This window comes from Neolamprologus multifasciatus, chromosome 15, assembly GCF_963576455.1.
Source record: "Neolamprologus multifasciatus chromosome 15, fNeoMul1.2, whole genome shotgun sequence".
NCBI lineage: Eukaryota > Metazoa > Chordata > Actinopteri > Cichliformes > Cichlidae > Neolamprologus > Neolamprologus multifasciatus.
Window position 1 is genome coordinate 7,542,715 of NC_140453.1, and position 24,493 is coordinate 7,567,207.

Sequence of the window (24,493 nt, forward strand, 5' to 3'; positions counted from 1 at the left end):
GAATGTGCACAGCCTGGGGCTCCAAGTGGCGACATTAAAAATGAGGATAAATTGTACGTTATGATTATGAAAATGAAGCGCAGAGGTGCAGTAAACTCTGGTAGTTGACGCCTTCGGGGTACAGTCAGTTCCCGTGACGTCGCTTTAGCTGCATAAGAGAATTTCTGAGGGCAGCGGAGGTCGTACGGCAAGCTATGTGATGTCTCCTTCAAAATAAAGGTCTAAAGTCAAGATTACATATGAACTGACAAAATGCGGAAGCAAAGCTATTTTTAAGTGCTTCTTCAGGAGTACTTAACCATAATGTGAAGTCTGTGACACATCTGTTGGCAACCGCACCGACAGGGAATTAAGTTTAAAATAAGTGTAACCCCAAAGAATTAATCATGGTCAAAAGATACAAAAGCCTGTTTGAAGTTCGACTTTTAAAGCTACTACGCTTCAGTAAACTTGAAACAAATCTTCATATTTTCTCATTCTCTGTGGCACACTTGTTCATTTTTATGGCCTTTTATTGCCACAAATATTGTGCTGTTTCTAATATTTTTATTAGCACTGTTGCCTCATTTATAAGAATTTTATCTGTTTTAATAGGTTAGATATAAAGTATTGTCAAAAGGGAAGGAATTTTGTCCTGAATGAATGCCACTCATTCATTTGGCTGTCCACTAGTAAAGTAGCCTTATTATTTTGTAGTAGTTTAATAATGGTTTGTATTTAGCTTTGTATTTATCTATTTTTATTCGGCACTTTTCTTGACATTACTCGAATTGTTTTGCAAAGGATGACCCGCAAATCCATCCAATTTTATATTGAAAGGCTAACCGGAAACCCTTTTGTGTTTCTCTCACTCTTGACAGTAATTATAAAAAGGGGGACATAACCTGGGAGCTCCGAGCGGGCTTCAGAGAAAGTCGACCCCGCTACGGGGACGGGCTCCGGGCGGGATGCTTGTGTCCGGTCGGCTGGTCCTCGTGCCGTCGCGTCTCACCTGCATCCGCGTGCACTGATGAAGCCCCCGCTGATGAAGCTCTTGGCTGCCAGAGTGAGGCGGAAAGTGGCCAGAGACAGAGAGCATGTACTGGCGTGTCGGGTTCGCCTGGACTCGGTCGTGTGTGGTTGATCTCGGTCCGAACCAGAGCCTCTCCTCCGGTCTGCTGGGGTCCGATGAGCAGCTCTCGTTTTACGGGTACATCATCGCGTACCCACTGCAGGACTGCGGCGGGATCATGTCAGCTTTGGGCTCGGACTCGTGGTGGCGGAAAACACTGTATTTGACCGGAGGGGCTCTGCTCGCTGCCGCTGCTTATCTGCTGCACGAACTGCTGGCCATCAGGTACCAACAACAACAACAACAACACAGGGACTGCCAGAGAGAGGCAGACCTCAGGATCCCTGTACGCAGGCCTCCCAGGCCAGAGCACAATCCGTGTGGATTTGATCTGCTCATATTTTCACTCCAAAGCTGTATTTTCCACTGAGGTCTGATATTACTTAATCTCGTCTGATTGGGCTGGGTGAGAGTGGAGACAGGGGAGAAGGAGTCGTGAGTGGGGGTGGGGGTGTTGTGATGTAACGGAACCTCCACCCCTTGAGCTTCCTCCTCATAAACACACACATATTAGGGGAGATTTCCATCTTCGCTAGCTTATTTCTGTGATCAGTGATATGATAATAGTTTATTAGTGTTATTGTATGTCCGTGTGCTACCACGGCCTTCACATAGCTCTGCTGCCAAATGAAAGGACATTAGAGGCAGTAGGTCGCTTTCATTAGTCTCTGCTAGAAGGACGAGGGAGGTGATGGAGGTTAACACTCCCGCTGGTGTTTAGGTCCAGTCTAAACGCTGCAGTGGTGTGTGGGTCTTTTATAACCTCTGATGTAAACACCTTGAATCATGAAGGTTGCGGGAGGGGATGTGGCAGCTTTAAAGTAGAAAGAAGCGCTGTGTGCTTGATTATTCATTTTCAGGGTGAAAGCTTTGACTGAGCGAGTTTATTTCTTCGATTTACCCGCAGTCCAGGCCAGGGTCTGTGCTATGTTACAGTTTAAAGGGTACTTAGTGTTACTGCAAATGGCACTGGACGATGTGCTTTTAAGATGAGGAAACGGAAGCTTCCTCTGCGGTTTTTTTTGTTGGTTTTTTGTACCTGTATGAGCGGATATGTTGCAGTTTTCCCCTGCCTCCCTTTCTCTATATCGTCCTGTCAGCAGCCATGCGTGCTGTAGGTGATCCTCTATTCTGGTGTCAGCGGCTATTTAAGCACCGCACTGAAAATAGACAGCTCCTGCACTCAGCCGCCTGCTTGTTTGTCGTTTCAGCACTTTACACGGCGGACAGCTCCTTGTCCTAATTCTGCATCCTCTCCGCGTGAATGTGCTGCTTTTCGTCTGGCTGTGGTTGTGGCAGTTTTGACTTTAACCGGTCGGTGATTCGTTATTATAATGTTACAATTTTCGTGCAGACAGCCCACGTGATGCACATACTTGCGACCTTTTCATTTTTATTTTTATTTTTTTGCTGACGAAAGCAAGAGAGTAACTTAATAAAAACTAAAGCAGGATAAAGCAGGAGGACATTAACTGTGAGGAAATGTACTGACAGTTTCCTCAAATAATAAAAACCAGATCAGAATAATCTGGAGAGCGGAGAGCCAATCAGAACAGCCGATGAGGAAGTGATTCAGTCAGAAGATTAGAGTCGCAAATTTGATCTGGCCCCGGAAACAGTGCAGCAAAATTGCTAATTTTGGTATGATCCAATACCAAGTAAATACTGGGCCACTATTGCCGATACCAATATCAGTACCAATACTGATTTCAGTGTATAAAGGCAGTTTATGTAGGGGAGAGTAAGTGTGTCATGACTAATGAGACCAATCACTATCAATTTTCAAATTTTAGACCACTGAATCGCTGTGATTTTTACTTTCCACAATAATTAGTTAACACAATAAAGACACAACGTTCACCTTTTCATGGATATGAAACTGTGTTGTTGTCGTTTTTTGTTTGTTTGCTTTTTGGAAACTTTTTGGAGTGCAAATGTTCCTGTCTCTAAAGGACTTTTTTCAAGTGTGCTTTACGCTGTAAATAAATCCATGACAGTCAAAACAAAAAGGTTTCAAAAACACAATTCAGGGGGCTTCATGCCTTACTTAGAGGATAGAAACAGAGTATCAGCGCTCTCGTGCTAGTATCAATCCAATACCAGTTCCAGCGTTGGTATTGATGCTATCCATATTTGGATCAATCTGCCCACTACTAGGTACAGCTAGCGCCCATGACCCCCGTTTCTCACGGAAATGCAGCAAAATTCTAATGCTTGGTAGGAAGAGAAGAGTAGACATATGGACATAATTTACATTTGATGTCAAGGAAAACAGGACGCTGGAAAAACTCTCAACAGTAAAAACACAACATTTTTATATTTTGTCACCTGAATCAGCTTCAGATCTAGTCTGCTATAATCTTTAGATATTTGGCCAACTAAAACTAGACTGAAAGTAAAAGATTTGAAAAAAATATGGCTAAAACTAAATAAAAATGTGCTGTCCAAAATAATACTGCTTCCGAGACTTACCTTAACCATAAAATCTGCTAAACTACTTTAAGTCTTTGCATGCTCCCCAAAACTAGCTAAATACATACACCAACCTTATTACTCTAACAATAACCACAAAAATAAGTGCTTTATGAGCAACTATGATGGCTATCTCCATATTTGTTTGTTCATGGACTCTTCTACAGTTGCAGTATAGTTCTTTATCTTGTAATGGGCTTTTGGCTAGACTTCGACTGTATGAAGCTAATAGCTCTTCTCCCTTTAAGGCCGCCCTCCAAGCCAGATTTCCTCTGATTAGCTGCCCTTTGTAAACCCGTGTGCCTGTGCCAAAACTGACTATTCAATGATACCCACTCTCACTGACATCAGAGGGGCTAATAACATCAAATAATAGAAAAAACTACACTCTATATATAGTTGACACAAAATACTTGGCTAACACTCATCCTAACTTAAATTTAAACATGGTCTAATGTTATATCAAGTGTTTGTACATCTAAGATCTAAAGATTTGTGTCATGCCGACTTCCTTTTTGTTCCCTAAAAGCAGGCCTAATTGCTTCCCTGTTTTCAGCTATAATATGAAGTAGACTACTAACAGCCGGCTGTGAGGATGGTATCAGTCTTCTAATCAAAGTGAAAAGCAGGGATGTAGTCGAGGCTGATAGATTGGTCTTAATCCATCATATTTACAATGTAGCATCAAGAGAAAAGGCTAAACTTCTGATGAAGAACACAACCCAAACGAAAAAATGCTGAAAACTGCAAAGGACTAAATGTCTATGTAGAAATATAAAAGACGAGTGCTATGTCCATGTATGCAGTTGACTCACACCCAACCCACACACCCACACTCTACATTTTAGTGTTTAGTTGTTGTTTTTTCACAACCCTCGGAGTGTATGTGACATGCAGCTCTTTCCTTCTTTGCCTCATACAGAAAGGAGGAAGAGCTGGACTCTAAAGATGCAATCATACTCCACCAGTTCTCCAGGCCCAAAACTGGCGCCCCATCTCTGTCGCCTTTCTGCCTTAAGCTGGAGACCTACCTCCGTATGGTTGACCTGCCCTACCAGGTATGACTGTGTTTACGTGGCTGCAAAAGAAAAACAATATTTTGTCTGTTATATAATAAAATGAATTTATTAAAAATAATCTCTCCTGCAAAGATCACTCAGTTTCTTTTGCAGCATTTACCAACCACTTTGAGAATTTTCTCATCATCTTCCCACCCCCTTTTCCTTAATCCTCTTCTAGAACTACTTTGATGGGAAGCTTTCGCCGCAGGGAAAGATGCCATGGATCGAGTACAACCAGGAGCAGGTGTGTGGGACAGAATTCATCATCGACTACTTGGAGGAGAAGCTGGGCGTGAGCCTCAACAAGAGCCTGACACCCCAGGAGAAGGCCTTATCACGCGCCATCACCAAAATGGTGGATGAGCACTTCTACTGGTGAGGGACCGCTGAGATTCAAGCTGATTGTTTTTGTATTAAATGAGTGCATCTGTGTGTCTGTATATATAAATATATATGCATATCACAGGACCATAGCTTACTGTCAGTGGGTGGACAACCTGGAGGAGACCCAGAAGATGCTGTCGGTGAGCGGTCCACTGAGTGACCTACTCAAGTGGATCCTGAGTCACCTGACAGGTGGGATCGTTAAGAGGGAGATGTATGGTCACGGGATTGGACGATTCTCTACCGAGGAGGTGTACGCCTTAATGGAGAAGGACATGCGCACCCTGGCCACCCTGCTAGGTGAGGGTTTTTTTTTCCAATTTAAAATAGTATGAGTCAGCCTATGGGCAACTGAATCTATTTAAGTATGCATTAAGGTTAGAAGTACGTTTTTCCAGAAGACAAATGGAAAACACTTTTTTTTCTTCCTTTTTTTTGCTTTGTTTTGTAAATCTACAAATCACTTCGTATCGTGAAGCTCGATCTCAGTGTGTGTCACCATTTTGCTTGCATATTTTACCCCAGGGCCAGATCAGTGGCTTTTCAATATGCGCCTTGAGACCTATAACCAGAGACATCACGTTTATTAGCAGCAGTAGATGGAAAAAAACTGAAGGGATTGCTCAACACTGACCTGCTGTGGTAGAAACTTAGCATTGCAATCACTGTCAAACCGGGCAGTTCATGGTAGACGATTTGCAGTTGTTTGGCCATGACAGGTGGCTTCTCAGGTTAAATGTTTTTCACTAAAGGTGTCAGTTAATCTGTTACCAGTATGTGTTTATTTATTATAAAACAGAAGAAAATGGAATTCAAGGGGGGAAAGCTTCACTGTTTGACTTATATTTTTCTGTCTGCTGTCTAAGGTGATAAGAAGTACATTATGGGCTCTAAGCTTTCAACAGTAGACGCCGCAGTGTTTGGTCACCTGGCCCCTGCTATGTGGACGCTACCGGGATCGCGGCCAGAGCAGCTAATCAAAGGTGAATTCACCAGAAAGGCAGTCTACCTAATTTCAAGCAAACGTGCACTTGAGTGATGTATGTACAGTATACACAACTCCAATTCCAAAAAAGTCAGGATGATGCGTAAAGTGTAAATCAAAACAGAATGCAATGATTTGCAAATCTCTCAAATCCATATTTGATTCATAATAGAACACAGGAAACATATCTAATCTTTTTCTTTCTGAATTTTCAATGGCTCTATGAAATATAGAAATGTGATCTTTTGCATGTTCTAATTACACGTTCAGCACAGAATTCATACATTTGAACACTACGTATGAGAGGAAAACAACACAATGTCCTTTAGCGAAAATCATAATCAACTGATGCAAGATGAGCAACATCAAAATGAAAATGAAATTCACTAAACTGTAAATCAAGTTATTTGTTTATCTAAGAGAATAAGAATAAAATTAATAATAAGAAACTGTCTGATCTTTGACTTAGACACTTTTTTTTAACCTCTTCTGCTAACCTTTAAAGCTCATCAGTGCCTAAAAGGACCAATGGAAAAGTGATGAATTATCATTTTATTACTATTTATACATAAAAATGTGTTTTCTTCTTCTTTTAAAATCTAAGTCATCATTACTGGAAAATAATATTTCAGTTAGGACCACTTTAGTCAAAAGAAGGTGTTATTTTCCATATGATGTATACACAACAGCCCAAGATGGGATTAAAATGAGCAACTGGTGTTTAGGTGGGTTGCAAAGCAGCTTGTAGGCAGGCTAGAGCAGTTGCACAGAAATCCGCAGTAAAGTGTTTCCTGAGCTATCAGCTGCCGTTGCTATTTGCTGTTTTATGGACTGTGAGATCTAATCCTATACTCACTTATATCACTGGTGTCTCAGTGAGATACCTTATGGGCGCTGTACCTACTGAGATGTTTGTTCCACCCAGGTGAGCTGATCAACCTCGCCATGTACTGCGAACGCATCCGCCGGCGATTCTGGCCCGAGTGGTTCGTCGACCTGGAGGACTTCCGCTACAACGACACCACAGAGGGCAGCGACTCGCCCTCGAAGCTCCCCGACCTCGGCCTCTACTCCCGCACGGACACTTTCCAGGACGATACGCGCTCAAACACTTTACACACTCACACGCCACAAGACCCGCCATCGTCTCAGAGTGACCCCACGGGCCACTCGCTGTACGACTCTGACATGGACACGGAGTGCTCTGAAATAGACCAGCCGAAGTGCTGACGAAACACACACACACACTTATAGTACACACTACATATAGACACGCCGCAGGAGGGAGCTGCATCCCACCTATGTTCTACGTCTTAGAACAGAAAACAAGAGGGGGATGTATTCGGCGTTCGCCGGCCGGGACGTTGAGGGTGTAGAAGGGTAAAGTGCCAACTGTAGTGGAGGAAAGATTGCAGAACAAGGGGTAAAAAGGTACAACAGAGATGAAACTAGAAAAGAAGTGAAGAGAAAAAAAAGAAATGTAGGTTTAAAAGTGAGAACTAGACGCATTCAAATCAGGAGTAAATGACGCAGTTGCCGAGAAACTCCTCCACATCAACTGCAACCACGACCTTCTACCCGTTGTCCGTTGCGTGCCCACCGTTGTCCCTCGTAGCAGCTCGCACCACCCAGCAGCGTTTTGCGTCTGTGTGTGTGAGTATTTGTGAGTGCATGTGTGTGTGTGCGTGTACCAAATGAACCTTTAATACATGAAAGGAACTGTACAGAATCCATCAGAAAGAAAACATTTCAGTGTAAATATATAAACGAATCTGACTTCATTCTCAGATTTAATAGATAAAAACTGTATTATATATGAGTATAAATAATATAGATAGGCTGGAACTATAGTATTATGTCGTCTGTCATATGGTGTAAATATTCTAGGTGTTTCTCTTATGAATTCCTACCCTGCTGGTCTAAGATCAGCTAGAGGAACCCTGTGAATTCTTTTACTGTATGTATCCGATTACAGGGATATTACAGTATTTAAACAGTTGAGAAAAGAAAAATCATAAAACATAATAGGTAGTAAACTCCCAGTTTCCATTAACATCTTGTCTAACTGAGGCAATTATTTTGCCTCCAAAAAAATCCCCCAAATCTTAATGTACGCTGCTGTATTTAGGAGATTTTACATGCATTCAAGCATTGAGCGCACGCCAAACAATCGTGTAGATATAGAGCAATAGATAGAAGACTGAAGACTCAAAGTGCATGGCTGATTCAGGCCCATAAGTCTCTCTTAGCACCCCACATTGATAATCTTTAGCTACATTTCTTAGTAAGCCTAGTGTGGTGGAACGATGTAGCTTGTTTGTCGGTGCCTCTGGCCAAATCAGCCGTGCGAGCATGTATCCAATGGATTATGGAAAAAAAGCACTTGTTTTCTTTCAGGATTTCTGTCAGGAAATGTTACGTAAAGCAATAAGAGACACAGACACAGGTTCAATTTATGCCAGGCTGTGATAATTGTGGTGTGTGATGGTAAGGGGCAGGCTCTATGTGCGCTTGTCGTTCATCAAGCGCACGTACCGACAACGTTTCGTATGCATGGAAGAAAGGGCGAAATACTATTTATGTTCTTGTGCATGTTAGCCTCACGTCATTTTAAAAATATTTAGCTCTAGAAGTTTGTTGTCTGTACTTACAGTCCTGGTATAAAGAAAGCACACCCTCTTTCAACTCTAAGGTCAGAAAACATGTCAGGACATATTAAAAAGTCACATGGTCTTAACAGATTCTAAAATAATGTATATATAGCCTCAGGTGAATACCAACACACGACGTATTACACTGTGTTGTTATTAAAAAAAAAAAAAAAAAAGCTGAAATGCAGAAGCAGGATGTGAATAACCAAGTATACCCCATGGTCCAGTAGCCATCTTTAAGCATCAGTAATCGGACGTGATTGTTTTCTCCATGACTGAATCAGTCTCTCACATTGTTGTGGTGAAATTCTTTTCATGTGGCTGCAACACAGACCGACATCATCACACCTCCACTCCTGTACTGGACAGTTGGTGTGACATATTTGTGTTAATTTGCTTTGTTTGGTTTTCTCCAAACATGGTGCTGTGCATTATGGCCAAACACCTCCACTTTAGTCTCATCTGTCCAAACGGCATTGTTCTAGATGTCTTGTGATATGTTTATATGCAACTTTGCAAACGTTAGCCTTGTTGTCAGGTTCGTGTCATATTTTAAAAGGAATGGGCAAACGAGTTACCAGGAGAAAGTTCAGTCTTTTTCTAACTGTCCTGTCAAGAACTGTAATGTTTAACATGCTAACTGAGGCCTGTAGAGTCTCAGATTTAGCTCTTTGTTTTTTTCAATTTCTGTAAACACGGCACAGCCGGACTTTGGGGTGAATTTGCCAGGATGTCCACTCCTGGGACGACTGACAAATGTTTTCCCCTCATCTTTCTCACTGTTGAATGACAGACTTCAAATTGTTTGGAAATCGCATTATAACCCTTCTCTATGAACTTTGCAGAAGTCTTCGCTCCTTGGCAGTGTGTTAACGCAAACAAGCGGCAAAACCTTTTCCTTTCAGAGAATTGCTCACACTTCCTGATGATCAGTTAATGAAGTGCATTTGATTAACAGCATCCGGTTGCTACTTCTGTGGAAACAGTGAGGGTGTACACACACTGCATCTGTATTTTTGGCTTAGTTTTAGTTAAGTAAATAATGACATGGTGTAATAATGCATGTGTTATTTTTCACATCAGGCTGTAGTTACCTCATTTAAGGATCTGGTAAGGACCAGATGTCCTGATGCTCAAAACTGTAAAACTTAGTGTGGGTGTTCTTTCTTTTTCACACGACTGTACCTGAGCTAGTTAGGTGAACTCAGCAATCACAGTCAGTCCCAGACATTTTATTCGACCTGTCCTACACTCTGTCCATAACGGAGTTACAGAGTTGCTGAAACTAAAAGTTCTGTTAGGGAACTTTAGGGGAAATTACAGACCTCACAGTAAACAAATTGTGGATGTGATCAGTAACTACAGTTGGAAAAACTGCAATTTAAACCCAGATGAGAGGCCTTTAATGGGCGTATACATGATGTCAGCCAGTAAGTTACACTAAAATATATTTGGCGTAATTTTAAAAACCGCATCTCCAGTTAGTCATTTGTCCACCAGAGAGCACTGGAAGCAATTTTTCCAAATATGCTCACAACTCCTGCTGCTCTCAGTTCTAATAACCACATTTATAGGATAACATTAAAAATGTCTTTTATGCTATAATAAGTTGCTTTTGTATGTTTGAGTCTTTCAAATGCTCAGATTTGTCTCCCAAATGTGCAAGCGTGGCTTCGTTTGTGGGGATGCTGCATGTATGTAAGACTAGAATTAAAAACAGATGTAGCATTAACTTACCTCTAATTGGAAAGAAGAAGCAACAATCCTACATAACGAAGGGAACTGATGGGGAAAGAGTCCAAAGGATGAGAGGGCTTTTTATTTATTTTTTGATCCTTAAGGCACTATTACGATTCTGATGTCGTTTTAAAACCATGAGTTTGAATGTGATGATGCCTCTCTGTTGAATTCTGCTCGATAAAACAATGCCATAAGTTGTTGGTCCAAACTCTGAGTCTGATATAAGCCTTTTGTGGGGACACAGCAGACACTGAAGCCTTTATGGGTGCGTGTGTGTGTGTGTGTGTGTGTGTGTGTGTAAGTGTGTGTGTTCAGCAGGTGAATTTCAGTGGAGTAACAGACTGAAACTAAGAAGCTAATGAACTAAAAAGTTTGGTTTGGTGTCTTAAAACCCCTGGCCTGCATGCTATTGCCTTTTAACGTCAGTAGTCAGATTCAGCCTGAAGCTAAACTGTTTACTTCATACCAGTGCCAGTGTATGACTTCTGTTTTTGTATGTTACATTTATTTATATATTATATTTAGTTTATGCTATTTCTATTAATTTATTAAGATGACTGATGTGCTTGAATTTGATAAGCAATTCTACTTTTTTTCTACATTTTGCACTTTAGTTATGTTTACACGTGTTATGTTTCTATGTCTGAAAATCACTGTCAGACTAATGTATGCGTTGGTGTATTAGTGCGCTGCTGGATTTTCTTCAGGCTTCTGCTGACATATAACTCTTATAAAAGCTACACATGTCCATGCAAGTCACAGCAGTGGTTGCATGTATATCCACAACCTGGAAAGTTTTGCAGCTCATACATGCGGTTTGCTGCATGTCTGACATTTGCTGCAGACTCTGCCTTTACAAGACACAATAACTCAGCTTCGCCCCGCAGTGATTTATGTTCACTTGAAGCCGAGATACCAAACTGACACTCGATCTTCTGTAAGCAGGGTGAGGTGAGTCATCCTGCTGATCGGCTGATCATCGGTGTCTCCTCTCTCTCTCGTGCGACTTCACCTCTGGCAGTACAAATTGCAAAAGTCCTCCTGATAAGAGTCTGTTGCCAACTCTGTCTGTCTCAGTGTTCCTCTGCATTTCGAGGTGAGAAGTCGGGGTTTAAGCCCCGCCCTGCGCGTCACTGTTCCCATTCTACCCTGATTCCTGCTTGTAGACTTGTAGAAGCCACATTGCGCTGTTGTCTTGATGTTGTGCGTGTGGAAAAACACTTGTGGTATCTTGTTGGACTGTAAATAAGTGAGCCAGAAAAAAGCCAAACTAAATATATAATTTATAAATATATATATATATATATATATATATATATATATATAAAGACAGAGAGAGTGAGATAAATGAATATGACCTGAAAGAATATGCTCTACAAGGGTTTTTTAAAAAAAGAGATTCTTATGAATGTATCATAAACAGAGATAAAATGCTGTATGACAATGGATTACTTCTAATATTTCATTAAATATAACTGCCATATTTTCCTCTGGTTTTGTTTCCGTCATTGTGTGGATTGCTGCATGCATGAAAAATTAGAATATTTCTGCATGAACTGTTCAGTATCAACATGTTGAACTGTGTATACTCTGGCATATCTATCTCATAATCCCTCTCCCTCTGTGCTTGCTGCCATACGACAATACTAAGCCCACCCAACAATGCTGAAGGATTAGCTCTCTGCCCTTTTCTTTGGGCTCTAAGGGAAACAGACAGGAAAAAGCAGGGTATAGAAAGAGAAAAGGCAAGTTGCGGGAGCACCAATGTAGAGACGGAGCGTGGGTTTGGGTGCGAAGCGGGCTTGAAAAGGGGAAGAGACAAACAGCTCGAGAACAGATGAATGATATTTGATAGCTTTGGCTGGTTGCGTTTCTGAGACCATTGTGCAAAATCCCTGGGAGATCGCTTCCACACAAGATAGGGGAGACAATTCAGGACTGACAATGACACCAGAGTATAAATCATCGCTGGTGAGTCAAAGATGGCATACAGTGTCAGAGGGAGCAGCTGTGTGTGTGTGTCTAACACGTGGCTGAATGCATGATATGTGAGGTGAGACAATGTGTGCAGTGAGAACTAAGCGTGTGTGTGTGTGTGTGTGTGTGTGTAAAAATATGAAAAATGCAGAGGATGCCTGTAGGAGCGTGAGGGCCGGGAGGAGGGCAGATGGTCGCTTGCTGATAGGGCGGAATCCAGGCAACGGGGTCCTCCAGAGAGCTGGGTTCAAACCAGGTTTACACACACACACACACACACACACACACACACACACACAAATATTCACGCTTATCTCTTTCTTTCTCTTTCAGGCACTCTCTTTTGTTGCCCCTCAACTGCACACACCAGTTTCAAGTCGTGTCAAAATAAAAGCTTGTGTATATCAAATGATAGTAAAATAAAATACAGGCGCACAGTTAGACAGATTCCTTGTTATTTTAAGGTTGATAGCAAATTATATATCTACATATTTTTTTCATTTACTTTAACTTTAACTATTATTTCAATATTTGAAATTACAAAAATGTGCATTGTCAGTTTGTTTAAATAAAGATGTCCCAGTTCCACATTCTCAAAACGCAAAGTGTCAGAATGTTTTTTAACCACCATTCACCTAGAAATTCAACACAGGTAAATAAACTTTGCCTCCATCTCCCCTTTAATTAATACTACAATAAACCTTTTTTTTTAAAAGTATGTTTGATCAAGATTGTGGTGGAGAAATACAGGAATCTGGTAAAATAACATAATAACTGGATCTCAAAATTAGGGGAAAATTGGGAATCTTTATAGTAAAGAAGGAATTATAATAACAATAATAATGATGATAATAATTTCACTCAAAAATGAGTAAAATTCAAAATCTGCATGTGTTGTTCACTTTTTACCAACTTTTTAAAATTTAATGCCATTTTTAAGCTCTGTCTGCTCTTGTTCTGTAACCTCATCACATAACTAATTGCCTAATGATTATTCATGAAAATCGATGATTATGGAATAATGGACACACTGGCCTGTAAAAAATAATAATATTGAACATCGGCGTTCACCGTTCAAAAATCGACCACCTTACATTCAACTTAAGGCTCTTGAGGCTTCCTTTAAACCACCAGGTGGCGTCAGGACACTTTCCGATTTGACCACCGATCAGGCCAAGGTGTAATAAAACATACAGTACAGACACGAGGTGAACAAACCCAGTGCAGAGATGTACTGTTAAATGCATTTCCACCTGGTGAAGGCTCGCACAGGTTCTGAAACAACAGTTTAAGCTTCATTTTTTTTTTTGTAATTTAGACTGAAGCCACAACCTTTTAATCTCTATTTGAAAAACCCTGTCGATATTTTCTTTTTCCTTTTTTTGCACAACATTTCAGTGTTGATTTATTTGCACACGTTTCCCATTTAAACTATTTGTATATTACTTCATCGTACATGAAAATGATAAATAGGACAGGTTTATGGCTATTTTTAGTGCGCATGCTGATGGCAGCAGGCCCAATTATACACAATAACACTATTGTTACATCAGCTTCTGTACCTCACCTGCAGTGAGGCCTATATACCTTCATTTCACATCCTTTACAGACAGGCCTGCTTTTTATTTATTTATTCATTGCCTAAGAACATTTTTTTAAATTTTGCTTCGATGGTCAGAAATTTATCTCGCCGTGCTTGTCGATCGCATTTCGCATTTATCCTAATAATAATAATAATGTGAAGTCACTTGCTGAGCATCTTCTGTAACATCCATCACACAGCAGTATCAGAGCACATCAGCGGTAGCAAACACTTCAGCGAAGCAGGTGAAACATTTTAAACAACCGAGACGAACTGATAAAATCCCCAATTTTAATGCGAGTCCGCACACAATAAAAAATACAGTTAAATGCGACTTTTTTCCCCTTCTTTCTTCAACCCTGAAGCGCAATGAACGTGCAGGACTGCAGAGTTTTAGAAAACAAATACGCTTTAATGACAAAAAGCATTTAGAAATTGTGCAATCGTTGATTTCTTTTTCCTCTTCGTTTGATCACAGATTTCAGGTCACTGCTATTTTGTTTTGGTTTGCCTCTTTTTTCCCCTCCACACATCAGAAACTCAAATTCAGCTGAAGATTAAACAGGGTGTGATTACAGTATTTTTTTAAATTTCACAAATATGGGGCCTTATTTTTTTTTATCGGGGGCGAATTGTTATGTAATACCTACCCATAAATAAAAAATGCCATGTGCGTATTGCAAAACGTTACATAAAAATATTGCTATGGTTATTTTTTATGATTGGCGATGAAAAGGGAGGTTATAGACCGACTTTGATGTTGTTAGGTAAGACTTATACATTCAGGTTTGTTATTTTTTTTTTGTACACTGTCTCACATTAACAAGCTTTGGTCTATTAAAAATGTTCCTCTCCAGTCATCAGTATTCCTCAGCTTTATTTGAGTTTCCGCTTTCTTTCTTTCTTTCTTTTTTCTGTTATATATATATATGTATATTTATTTATTCATAATTTGGTAAAAGAACCTTTTAGTGGTTTTTTTCCTCCCACATACACTCCTACTATCAGATCAGGTTATCAATCACAGGATTTCAGTGGCACAAGAACACGTGTCTGTGTTTGTGCTTTGGCACAGACTGACAGAAAAGAAACTGAACATATAAACAACCGAACGAACGAACGAACGAAGCAATACAAAAACGAATGAAGATACATCCCACAGATCGCCTTCTCCGTGAATGAATGAGTCATACAGTAGTAGTAGTAGAAGTATAGCCACTGTGGCCAGAGCTGGTACCAGGATATATTCAGTTTTTTTCTTCTTCTCAGGAAAAGAAGGCAAAATGGGCTGGATTGTTCAGAGTGTTCCAGCCGGACAGTCTCGGTCTTTCTCGTCACAGCATTTTGGAAAAGTACAGAAATAACAAACAGCAAAAACACACTGTAAACAGGCGCACAGACATGTCTGCACAAAAGGAAAAGCCTTGAAGTCCACCAATACTCAGTCTCAATTGTATTATTATTATTATTATTATTTATTTATTTTGTTATTATTATTTGCTGCTAAATTAGGAATGTAAAAATGTAAATACTTTCACATTTTATTATATTAAAGCAATACTGTATTTTTATTGTGAATAAGTTCAGGTCGTCACAATAAATTTAGACGAATACCTACAATTTTACAATAATAATAATAATAATAATAATAATAATAATAATAATAAATTATCTGGCTGGTATTGGCTTTAATTTTTAAACATTGTACAGCAGGTGTCTGCCATTTCAGCCCTCTCTTGCCACAAGCCGCGAAGAACCCCTGTTGCTTTTGTTATGATGGAAAGATGGCGTTTATTTACCCACACTCACTGCGACTAAATCATCATGCCCGAAGCGAGTTTTTATGTTTTTTCTCCCCGCGGACACGTCTCGTCCGTGTCACACTCTGCCTTTTTTTCATCTCTTCTTCTTCTATTTTTTTAAATAACATATTTGATGATGGCACACTGGCGCCTGGGTCTGGCATAAAGAAAATGTCGCTGTTTTTTTCTTATTCTTTTTTTTTTCTGGTTAGCACACACCACCCCGATACGTTTGGCAGTTCTGCGCCACGAAACCTCTCCATACGGCTCTGCTATGAGTATTTTTAGCGCTCGCGTGCCACTGCGTGTCCCCACTGTGTCTGTCCGTGGGTCCAACATCTAAACTGGCTGAGGTCCAGTTCCGAGCGGTCCAGCACAGAGAATAAAAGAAATAAGGAGGCGTTATACCTCCTTTAAGGGGTCCGTGTTTTTACTCGGGATTGAGAACTGAGGTCACTGCACGGGAGTTTGTCCTCCGTGGCGAGGAGGGGTGTCCCCGTACATGTCCTCTCCTCCAGGTATCTGTCCCCCAGCGGGCGTCATCCTCTTCTCCTTTTGCCGCCGGTTACAAAACCAAACCCTCACCACCTCCTTCTCCAGCTGCAGGCTGTCCGCTAGGGAGTTGATCTCCGCTGCTCCCGGTTTTGGACATTTGAGAAAATGGCTCTCCAGAGCCCCTTTGACGCCCACCTCAATGGAGGTTCTCTTTTTCCTTTTCCGTCCCTGTGCCGCGATTTTATCCAAGCTGGTGGGGCTCCCCGAGGTGGAGTCCGCCTCCTCCAGCCACTTGTTCAACAACGGTTTTAGTTTGCACATGTTTTTGAAGCTGAGCTGAAGCGCCTCGAACCTGCAAATGGTCGTCTGAGAAAAAACGTTCCCGTACAGTGTCCCGAGAGCCAGTCCCACGTCCGCCTGGGTGAAGCCAAGCTTGATTCGCCGCTGTTTGAACTGCTTGGCAAACTGCTCCAACTCGTCAGAGGTCGGCGTGTCCTCGTCAGACTGATCCTGATGGCCCCCGTGCTGGTGATGGTGTGTGAGAGACTGCTGGTGGGCCCCGGGGCCGCCTCCGTGTTCACTGAGGTGCGGACTGTGGCTGTGATGGTCCTCTTCGCGCAGAGGGTGGTGGTGCATCCCCCCTTGCTCTCCCCCCGGCATCAGACCGAAGCCGGACTGAGAGTACACCAGGCTCTGGCCCTCAGATGTCGCCATACCGGAGATGTGCGTTGTGGCTGTGCTGGTTCGCCATGCTCTGGCGTCGTGATGCGCCTGCTGGTGCGCTAGGTGAGGGTGTCGCTGTTGCTGCTGTTGCTGCTGCTGCTGCTGCAGACTGCTGGAGTTCTGCAGCTCCTCTCGGTCACTGTCATGCAATACGGGTTTCACGTCCTGTTCTCCGAGGGGACTAGACGGCCAGGGTGCCCCGCTGTCACCGTGAGACAGCGCCGTTATCCACTGGTGCGCGTGGCTGAGCGGATGCCCAGCGCCCGGTAACGTGCTATAGTCGTTCTGGAGCAGGGTGTGCGCGTCCCTGTACGCTGCCGCCTGCTGCATGCTCCCGGACTCCGAGTGCGGCGGCGGCGCGCTGCTGGGGGTACTGAGGACGCTGTAGTGGTTGGACGTTGCGGTCGCCATAACTATCGGAGCCAGAGTGATAGCTGGAGTTAAAAGGAGGCTGCCTTTGACAGTAACTCTTTTGCGCCACGGGGCAGCTAGGCGTCTCTCTCCAGCATCTCCCGGGCGCTGTGCCAAGGGGACGCAGAGGCGCGCACCTGTGGTCCGCCTCGCTCCGCTCTTTATTGGCCAAGAACGGTTGACAGATGTGGTTACCCCTGACAGCACCCCGCTCATTGGTCACGGGAGATTGTACAGAAACCCCAATCACTCTGCCCAACAATACAGGCAGTCCTGCAGGATGCTAGAGTACTACAAAGTGGAGGGAGAAATCAGGCAGTGTAAACACAGAATAGGCAGAAGAACCTGGGTTGTACTAAAAGAAAAAAAAAGGGGGGGGTCTGACGTTTCTGTCTTTGTTTTAAAGTACTTTTATAACCTTGATCTGGGTCACTGGGTCACAAGTGTTGGATTTGTGCGTCAAAACGCTGCGTAAAAGTTACACACGAGATGAAGACTTTAAATATTAATTATTGTAGGATAGTCATCATTCCCGTTTTAATCGTTTTTTTAAACGCAACTTTCAGAGAGCAAAATGTTCAAAATTACCAAACATTCCGACCACGTCTGATTCCACGCGCGTGAAGTTGGATATCTGGAGGTTATTTTGCGCCACGAAAACAAAGCAGCGATCGTGACGAGAAACTTCCAGCTGCCTCTCTGCCCCCAGGACGCTGTCCAGAGAGAGGGGCTGCGTGCTTCCAGCTTCTGCCCCGTTACCATGGCGAACGCAGTGAATGGAACAACGACGCCCACGTCACAGCTGCAATTCGCTCCTTCTTTTCGTTCCGTTCCAAAGGGCTCATTGGGGCCGCGCTCTCGGCCGACGGGACAAATAATAGGGAGGAGGGGGCGGGGGGCAGAGGAGAGGAGAGGGCAAATCGGGGCCGAAAATAGAGGAGGCTTACAAGAATGGATCCCTCAGCCTGCTCTGAGCCCACTCCACCCTACACCACCCGCCCCCACCTCCACCTGCCTGTTGGGTAAACTTTGAGATGTGGCACGCGAGGCTTGGCTTTTCAGACAGCAGGCCTCGACCTTTAATGTGCGGATGAGGAACAAAATGTAGAAAATATTTCCTCCTTCAGCAAATTAGTGCTCTCCAACATGAGTTTTAAATGGTATACCCACAAGTCCCATAAATACCATTTAAAATATCCACTTTATTGCACTTTAAAATCTCTTAGCTGAATAATTAATGCAACTTTAGACTAATCCAGAAAATTCCACACTTATTTGACAGCTAATGTTACCTGTAACTATGAAGATTGAGCTTTTAAACATAATCTGATGCACTGATGTTTGATTAAAGCTGTGCTGTAATGACGATTTTAATGTATATTATATTATAAACACTACATTGTGTACATTTTGAAGACTTTGAATTCTCCATGAAAGTGTTTTTAATGGAAACTAAGCTTTCACTAAAGGCTTTCAGTACCTCGTTTATCATTGTAGGACAGGATCATTAAGGTGTTGGGAAGACAATATCAGTTAAGTTAGTGAAAATTCATCAAAGCACTATTTTTTTGCAGCATCTGCTGGTCCTATCTTTAAATTAATGCAATAATATTGAAATTAAACTATTCTTCATTCTGCTGAGTCCCCCTGAAACCCTATTAGACCCCTCGGGGGTCCCTGGACCTACTTTGGCAACTACTGGTATTTAGGAGATGTGATTTTATTGGCTCAAAGTGGGGCACTGACTGTAAGACATCATAGCTATTAGGAGGTTAAAGGAACCTCAAAGGACCAAAAAACATCAATGTTTCACCTTCAAACAGGGATGCTGTGCAGCATCATGGGCATCAAGGAACATCTGTGTAATCTTTTATATTTAAATATATATATATATATATATATATATATATATATATATATATATATATATATATAATAAATTTAAAGCCAGAGGGACTCTAAGGCATGCAAAGAAAATAGCATTTATAAGGTTATTGAAGACCACAGTGACCTACAATAAAATTTCGTATAAGAACTGATAGGTTAACCAATAAATCCTTCAACTGATTGAGCCGAGGATGCATAGACATAAACTGACGCGCTCAGATTTATAGGGATCGAAAGAACACTGGCTTATGATTAGGGTGTAATTCGGAGAATTACCAAATGTGTCGCCAGGGGCTCTGGCAAGCCGTGTGTTGAGAGAGGCAAAACATATTACCCTAATAGACTAATATGCAAACTACTGGCTGCCCAATTACAGGACTTAATAACGCATAAACGATGCGGGTCCTGTTCTTACAAGACGAAGAGGTCGTTGTTAATTCAGTCAAAGGGCCGGCTATGCTGTCAACACAGGCAGCGCTTTTGCACACACATGCAGTCTTCGTTTCCCTGTCTGTATTCACGAGTGAAAGTTAATGATGGAGATTCTGAGCGTTAAATTAACAGTAATTATGGCCCCAGTGCTGTAAAGATTCAATTTCTTCCCAAGTCTAATGGGCCAAAGTGTCCCTGTGCGCAGGCACAACTCTTTATGAGATATTTATGATTGAATGATTATGATTGAGATGGAACGAAAACAAACACGCGCACGGAAAAACCCATAGAAGAAAGGCATCTGTTCCTTTTTTACATTTCCTACATTTTTGCTGTATTTGAATTTGTTTTTACTCTCTCTGTTTATTTCTTTTTTGGGTGTAGCAGTGCAGCAGGAGTACTACATTAAAGGCCAGCACTTTTTGAATCCAGATGTGAAAAGCCTTTTTTTATTGGCTCCTGTGTAAACAGTACCACCCGCTCTCCCACACTGCTTTGAGAACGAACAGTTCAAGTGTGAGGTGAAGCCATTAATGTGAGCGAATGTTTGCAAGCACACCAGTACTCTGGCTGCTTTCACTTTCTCTAGACCAGTATGTGACCAGCCCATGTCCCTCCCCCTGTGGGAACTCTAACACAGGGGTAACTGGGGCAAGGGGGGCTCCTTTATGCTGCCGGACACAGGGAGATAATGGCCATTCCTCCACAGCTGGCCCACACAATCAAAGGAAGAGGGGGCTCGGAGGATTCCAGCTTTAACCAGCCCATTGTCTGGGCTAATTACATCTGAATGCAAGACTCGGAGAACCCACCTCCCCCCTGAGCGAAACCTGAACAGAATACCCCAAACAACCCTTCAGAGATGAGGGAGAGTGCACAGACACGGGGCACACACACAGAAAAATATAAACCCTGGACTAATTCATTACCCCTAAATGTAAGCACACAAACACTCACACGCGCACAGACACACACTCAAGCCTCGTTCATTACCCATACACACTCTTGTCCCCAGCAGGCTCTTATCGTAGTTTCGTGTCTCTCACTCGCTCTCACACACATACTCACTCAGATGTGGCACTCAGCATTAGATCAGATCTCAGCTTGCTCCTCTCAGAAGAGATGAGGAGGTCTTAGAGGACTTAGGTTGAATGGAAAACACAGACAAGAGCCATTCCCCAATGCACCCCCAAAATCCCAATCTACACACTCCCTCGCGCCCCCAACCACCAGTGCTCAACTCCATCTGCGGCCTGAAGTACGTGGCCTGGGCTCTGTTCGGTGCGGTCTGTTAAAACTACATGTCAGGAGGTGATGTTTTAGTGTTTTCGGTTGTTTTTTGGGGGTTGGAGTCAGAGAATACATCCAGCTGGATTGATATGGATTTCCTATGATGAGCACTGCATTGAATGCTGGTGTTTGAAACAAAAAGAGCAAAGACAGAGAAAAAATGTGTTGCTGTGATGGCTTATACTAGAAAGTGCAGGTACAAACACAGTAAATGGCTTTAAAAATGTCTGGAAGAGTTTACTGCTTGCATCAGAGATTTTGAATGGATGTTGGAATTTAGGCTGAAGCTCTGAAAGAGTTTTAAATGCAAGAACCAAAAGCAGCTGAAATCAGTCAATGATCATTTGCTCCGAGAATTTAAAAATGTAAATTTTTATCATGGCATTTAAAGCAGTTGGTGTGCGTGTGAGTTGAATTGTGAAGGATGACGGCTGTCGGTTTGTCGTTCAGAAAATTTACAGATGAAAGCCGTTAAAATGTCAGCTAATCTGTAAACGATGACTGCAGATGAAATTTAATCTGAAGTCGAAGTGCCAAAGATAGTTTGGACTAAATGATAGAAATGTCAGTTGGAGTATAGTTGTGTAGTGAGTTAACATGCAGAGGCTGAATGCTGTTTATTAAACTTTAATGTCAAGTTAAGGACTGTTAATCTGCTGGTGTGCATGTGGGCACTGAAAATGCCAGATGAAGTGTGAAGGATGAAAGCAATTGAAACCACTACCGCAGATAGTTTAAGTGCATCGTAAATAGTTGTAGAGTCAGTTGATGTGTAGTCACCTGGAGGGTTGAAACATGAAGCCAGTGCAGAAGTGCCAAAATGCAGTTCCCTGAACGGCCATTCGAGGCTGGCACCAAAACTCATATCAGTGAGTTGGTCGCCTTAAATATCAATTGTAAAATCTTCAACTAAATACCAGCATTATCCATGTTTACAGCCTAGTACCAATCTATAAAGATAACCTGCTCATTTAAATTTTATGAAAGCTTAAACGTCTGCTTTATTATTACGGGCATTGCAGTTTTCAGTTGCAGACTGATGCCGACTAGGTACCTTCTGCTGAACCAGACCTATCGAACATATTTGCAGGGTTAATTTAATTTGGGTCATTTTGCTGCAGTCATCTAGCAAATAACATTTAATTCAGTTTTTTATATAGAGCCAAATCATAACAACAGCCACCCTGAGGGGCTTTATATTGTAAGGTAAAGATTGTACAATAATGGAGAACAAACTCCAACAATCAAACGACTCTCTCTGAGCAAGCATTTGGTGACAGTGGGAAGAAAAAATTATTTTATAAGGAGGAAACCTCTGGCAGGACCAGGCTGCCATGACTGGTTAGGGTGAATTAGGGCGTGGCTTGCTGTGCAAACAGTCATACCAACAGCTCATACAAGAAGACTATAATAACTTAGACTTTGGTCCTTCCATGCTACATATACAAGCATATAGGGAAACAACCTTTCTCAAGAATTCCCTGTCTTTGGAGGAGGTCTTGTTTTTTTCCCAGCTGATGAAAAACTGCTGCAGATGAGCCGTATCTGAAAGTCAAGTCTTTAAGAAATATGAAGAAATACATTAAAGGCATGACACAAGACCCGAGACATGCAACTGACTCATCAGTTGATCCATTGACTCTTCAGTGAAACCTCATCAGAAATGGTCTCAATACAAGGTGGACTTCTAAGGAAAGAAAACAGGGAGACAAGGCAGAGAAGAGTTATACCAAATTACACAAGAACTGGCAAAAAGGTTTCTTGGACCGGTTTCTGAATACAAATTCGAAATTTTTGGTACAAGTTGTTGCCAATATATATAGAGGTCAAGAGAGAGGTACAAGAGTGAGTGTCTGGAAACTGTCTGATTGGCACCAGATTAATTTTTCAGCATGACAATGACCCCAAACACACTGCAGTACACAAACACAGCTGGATCAAAAAAACAAACAATATCTTCCCCCAGAGCTTGGACCTCAAAATTACTGGAGCAAGATGGAATAAAAAGGCAGCCAAAATCCAGTGAAGAGCTTTAAATACCCTTTAGGAAGCCTGGAAAAACTATTCCTGAAGACTGCTTAATGAGATGACGAGAAATCTTGCCTAAGAGGTAAACAAATCACTGCGCCAATTTTCAATTTTTCTAGCAAAATACAAAGAAATGAGGGGGTAACTCAAGATTTTTGCACAGTGCTAATGGTTTGCATACATATAAACAGCCAACTTCTCTTTTCCTAGCTTGTAAGTACTGATATATGGACATATACACCAATTTCCATGGACACGTTTCACATTGTGCATTTCTGTACGTGTGTGTGTTTATGTGTGTAAGAGGTGGTGTCAGGGTTGGGAGGTCTCACTGGTGCTCAGTTTAGCATTGATTTATTCTCTTTCTCCAATTTATTTCCCCTTCGCCTGATCTGCCTCTGGGAGGACAAATGGAGGAGAAACACCAAACGCAGTAAGTATCTCACACACACATGCAGACACCACTAGCTGTATTTTACACAAAAAGTGACAAATGTTTCAAAGTACAGAAATACACTCAAATACTCAAATTCATATTTCTGTATAGGGGGTGGAAAGCCAACACACACATATAGTCAAATACCTCTAAAGCCTAGATCTCGATTTCCAGTGTTTCTGTGGTGGACCAATCAGACTGGTGACCATTCTGTGGATCTATAAATTCACAACACTCCTCAAGTCCCAAGACACCAGAGCTACTATAAGACTTCCCATGTTGTCCCATATAACTGTCTTCAGAGAACCTATAAAGACATAAAGGGACGCTCCTACCTCTAGCTGAGTGGTCATAATTCACCGGCAGGTATTTTTACCGTGACATTGCTGTCGAGGTGCACAGATTCATCTCTCCTCCTTCTTTAAAATGTCCTACACAAACTCCAGTCAGGGGAAGCAGTCGTATTTTACCAGCAGCTACTTGTCACAGCCTGGTGTAATGGTTTGGAGGTGTAGGGTTGTATTGGAGTGTGTGGCCTCGTGGATACAAGCTTAAAGCCTCGTGTCACTTCTGCTTTGGGGGGTGATAACAAACCTCTCCCTTTTCTCCTCAAGCAGAAAAAGAGCACATCAGGAAAAGGGGGAGTGCGGGACGGGAGAAGGGGCAGGTAGGTCGTTAAACCCACTTGAAAGCTCAGCGCCTTGATCGATAGTCTTGGGCCAAGCAGGGATTAAAATCAGGCTAAGTCTGTTCCAATCAATACTGATGGCTAACCCTGGGGTTAAAGCAGGAGTAAATCTCCATAAACGTCCATACACAAATCTGCACTGCGCCCTACAGTACAAATAAATCTACAGCTATCCATGCAAATGGACACACAATGGGTTACTGTGTGAGCACAGTCGATATGAATGAGTCCTGTATAGGCCTTCAGCGAAGACAGAGACTGGTTGTTTGTACCTGGGTATACACTGTTTATGTGAAAGATTGAAGTAATAAATTGGAGTTTGTCGATGAAAATGAGCA

At 42.1% G+C, this 24,493-nt stretch overlaps 2 protein-coding genes across 2 annotated transcripts; one reads left to right on the plus strand and one right to left on the minus strand.

Annotated features, from left to right (window-relative positions):
• The first annotated feature begins 846 nt into the window (after positions 1–846).
• faxca (failed axon connections homolog, metaxin like GST domain containing a) lies at positions 847–7,435 on the plus strand. Its single transcript, XM_085132613.1, has 6 exons — positions 847–1,336; positions 4,506–4,641; positions 4,823–5,019; positions 5,111–5,328; positions 5,895–6,011; positions 6,939–7,435. Exons 1-6 carry the CDS (start codon positions 1,077–1,079, stop codon positions 7,241–7,243), a joined length of 1,233 nt encoding a protein of 410 aa, XP_084988739.1. The 5' UTR covers positions 847–1,076; the 3' UTR covers positions 7,244–7,435.
• A 6,919-nt stretch (positions 7,436–14,354) lies between these two features.
• pou3f2a (POU class 3 homeobox 2a) lies at positions 14,355–18,282 on the minus strand. Its single transcript, XM_085132612.1, has one exon. The coding sequence runs from the start codon at positions 17,608–17,610 to the stop codon at positions 16,219–16,221; it is 1,392 nt and encodes a 463-aa protein (XP_084988738.1). The 5' UTR covers positions 17,611–18,282; the 3' UTR covers positions 14,355–16,218.
• Positions 18,283–24,493: the final 6,211 nt, after the last annotated feature.

Excerpts from the sequence above, each read along its gene's own strand:
- faxca (XM_085132613.1), top strand. The coding sequence starts at position 1,077 with ATGTACTGGCGTGTCGGGTTCGCCTGGACTCGGTCGTGTGTGGTTGAT. Across the intron at positions 1,337-4,505 it reads CACGAACTGCTGGCCATCAG|AAAGGAGGAAGAGCTGGACT; the intron begins GTACCAACAACA and ends TGCCTCATACAG. Across the intron at positions 4,642-4,822 it reads TGGTTGACCTGCCCTACCAG|AACTACTTTGATGGGAAGCT; the intron begins GTATGACTGTGT and ends ATCCTCTTCTAG.
- pou3f2a (XM_085132612.1), bottom strand. The coding sequence starts at position 17,610 with ATGAGCGGGGTGCTGTCAGGGGTAACCACATCTGTCAACCGTTCTTGG.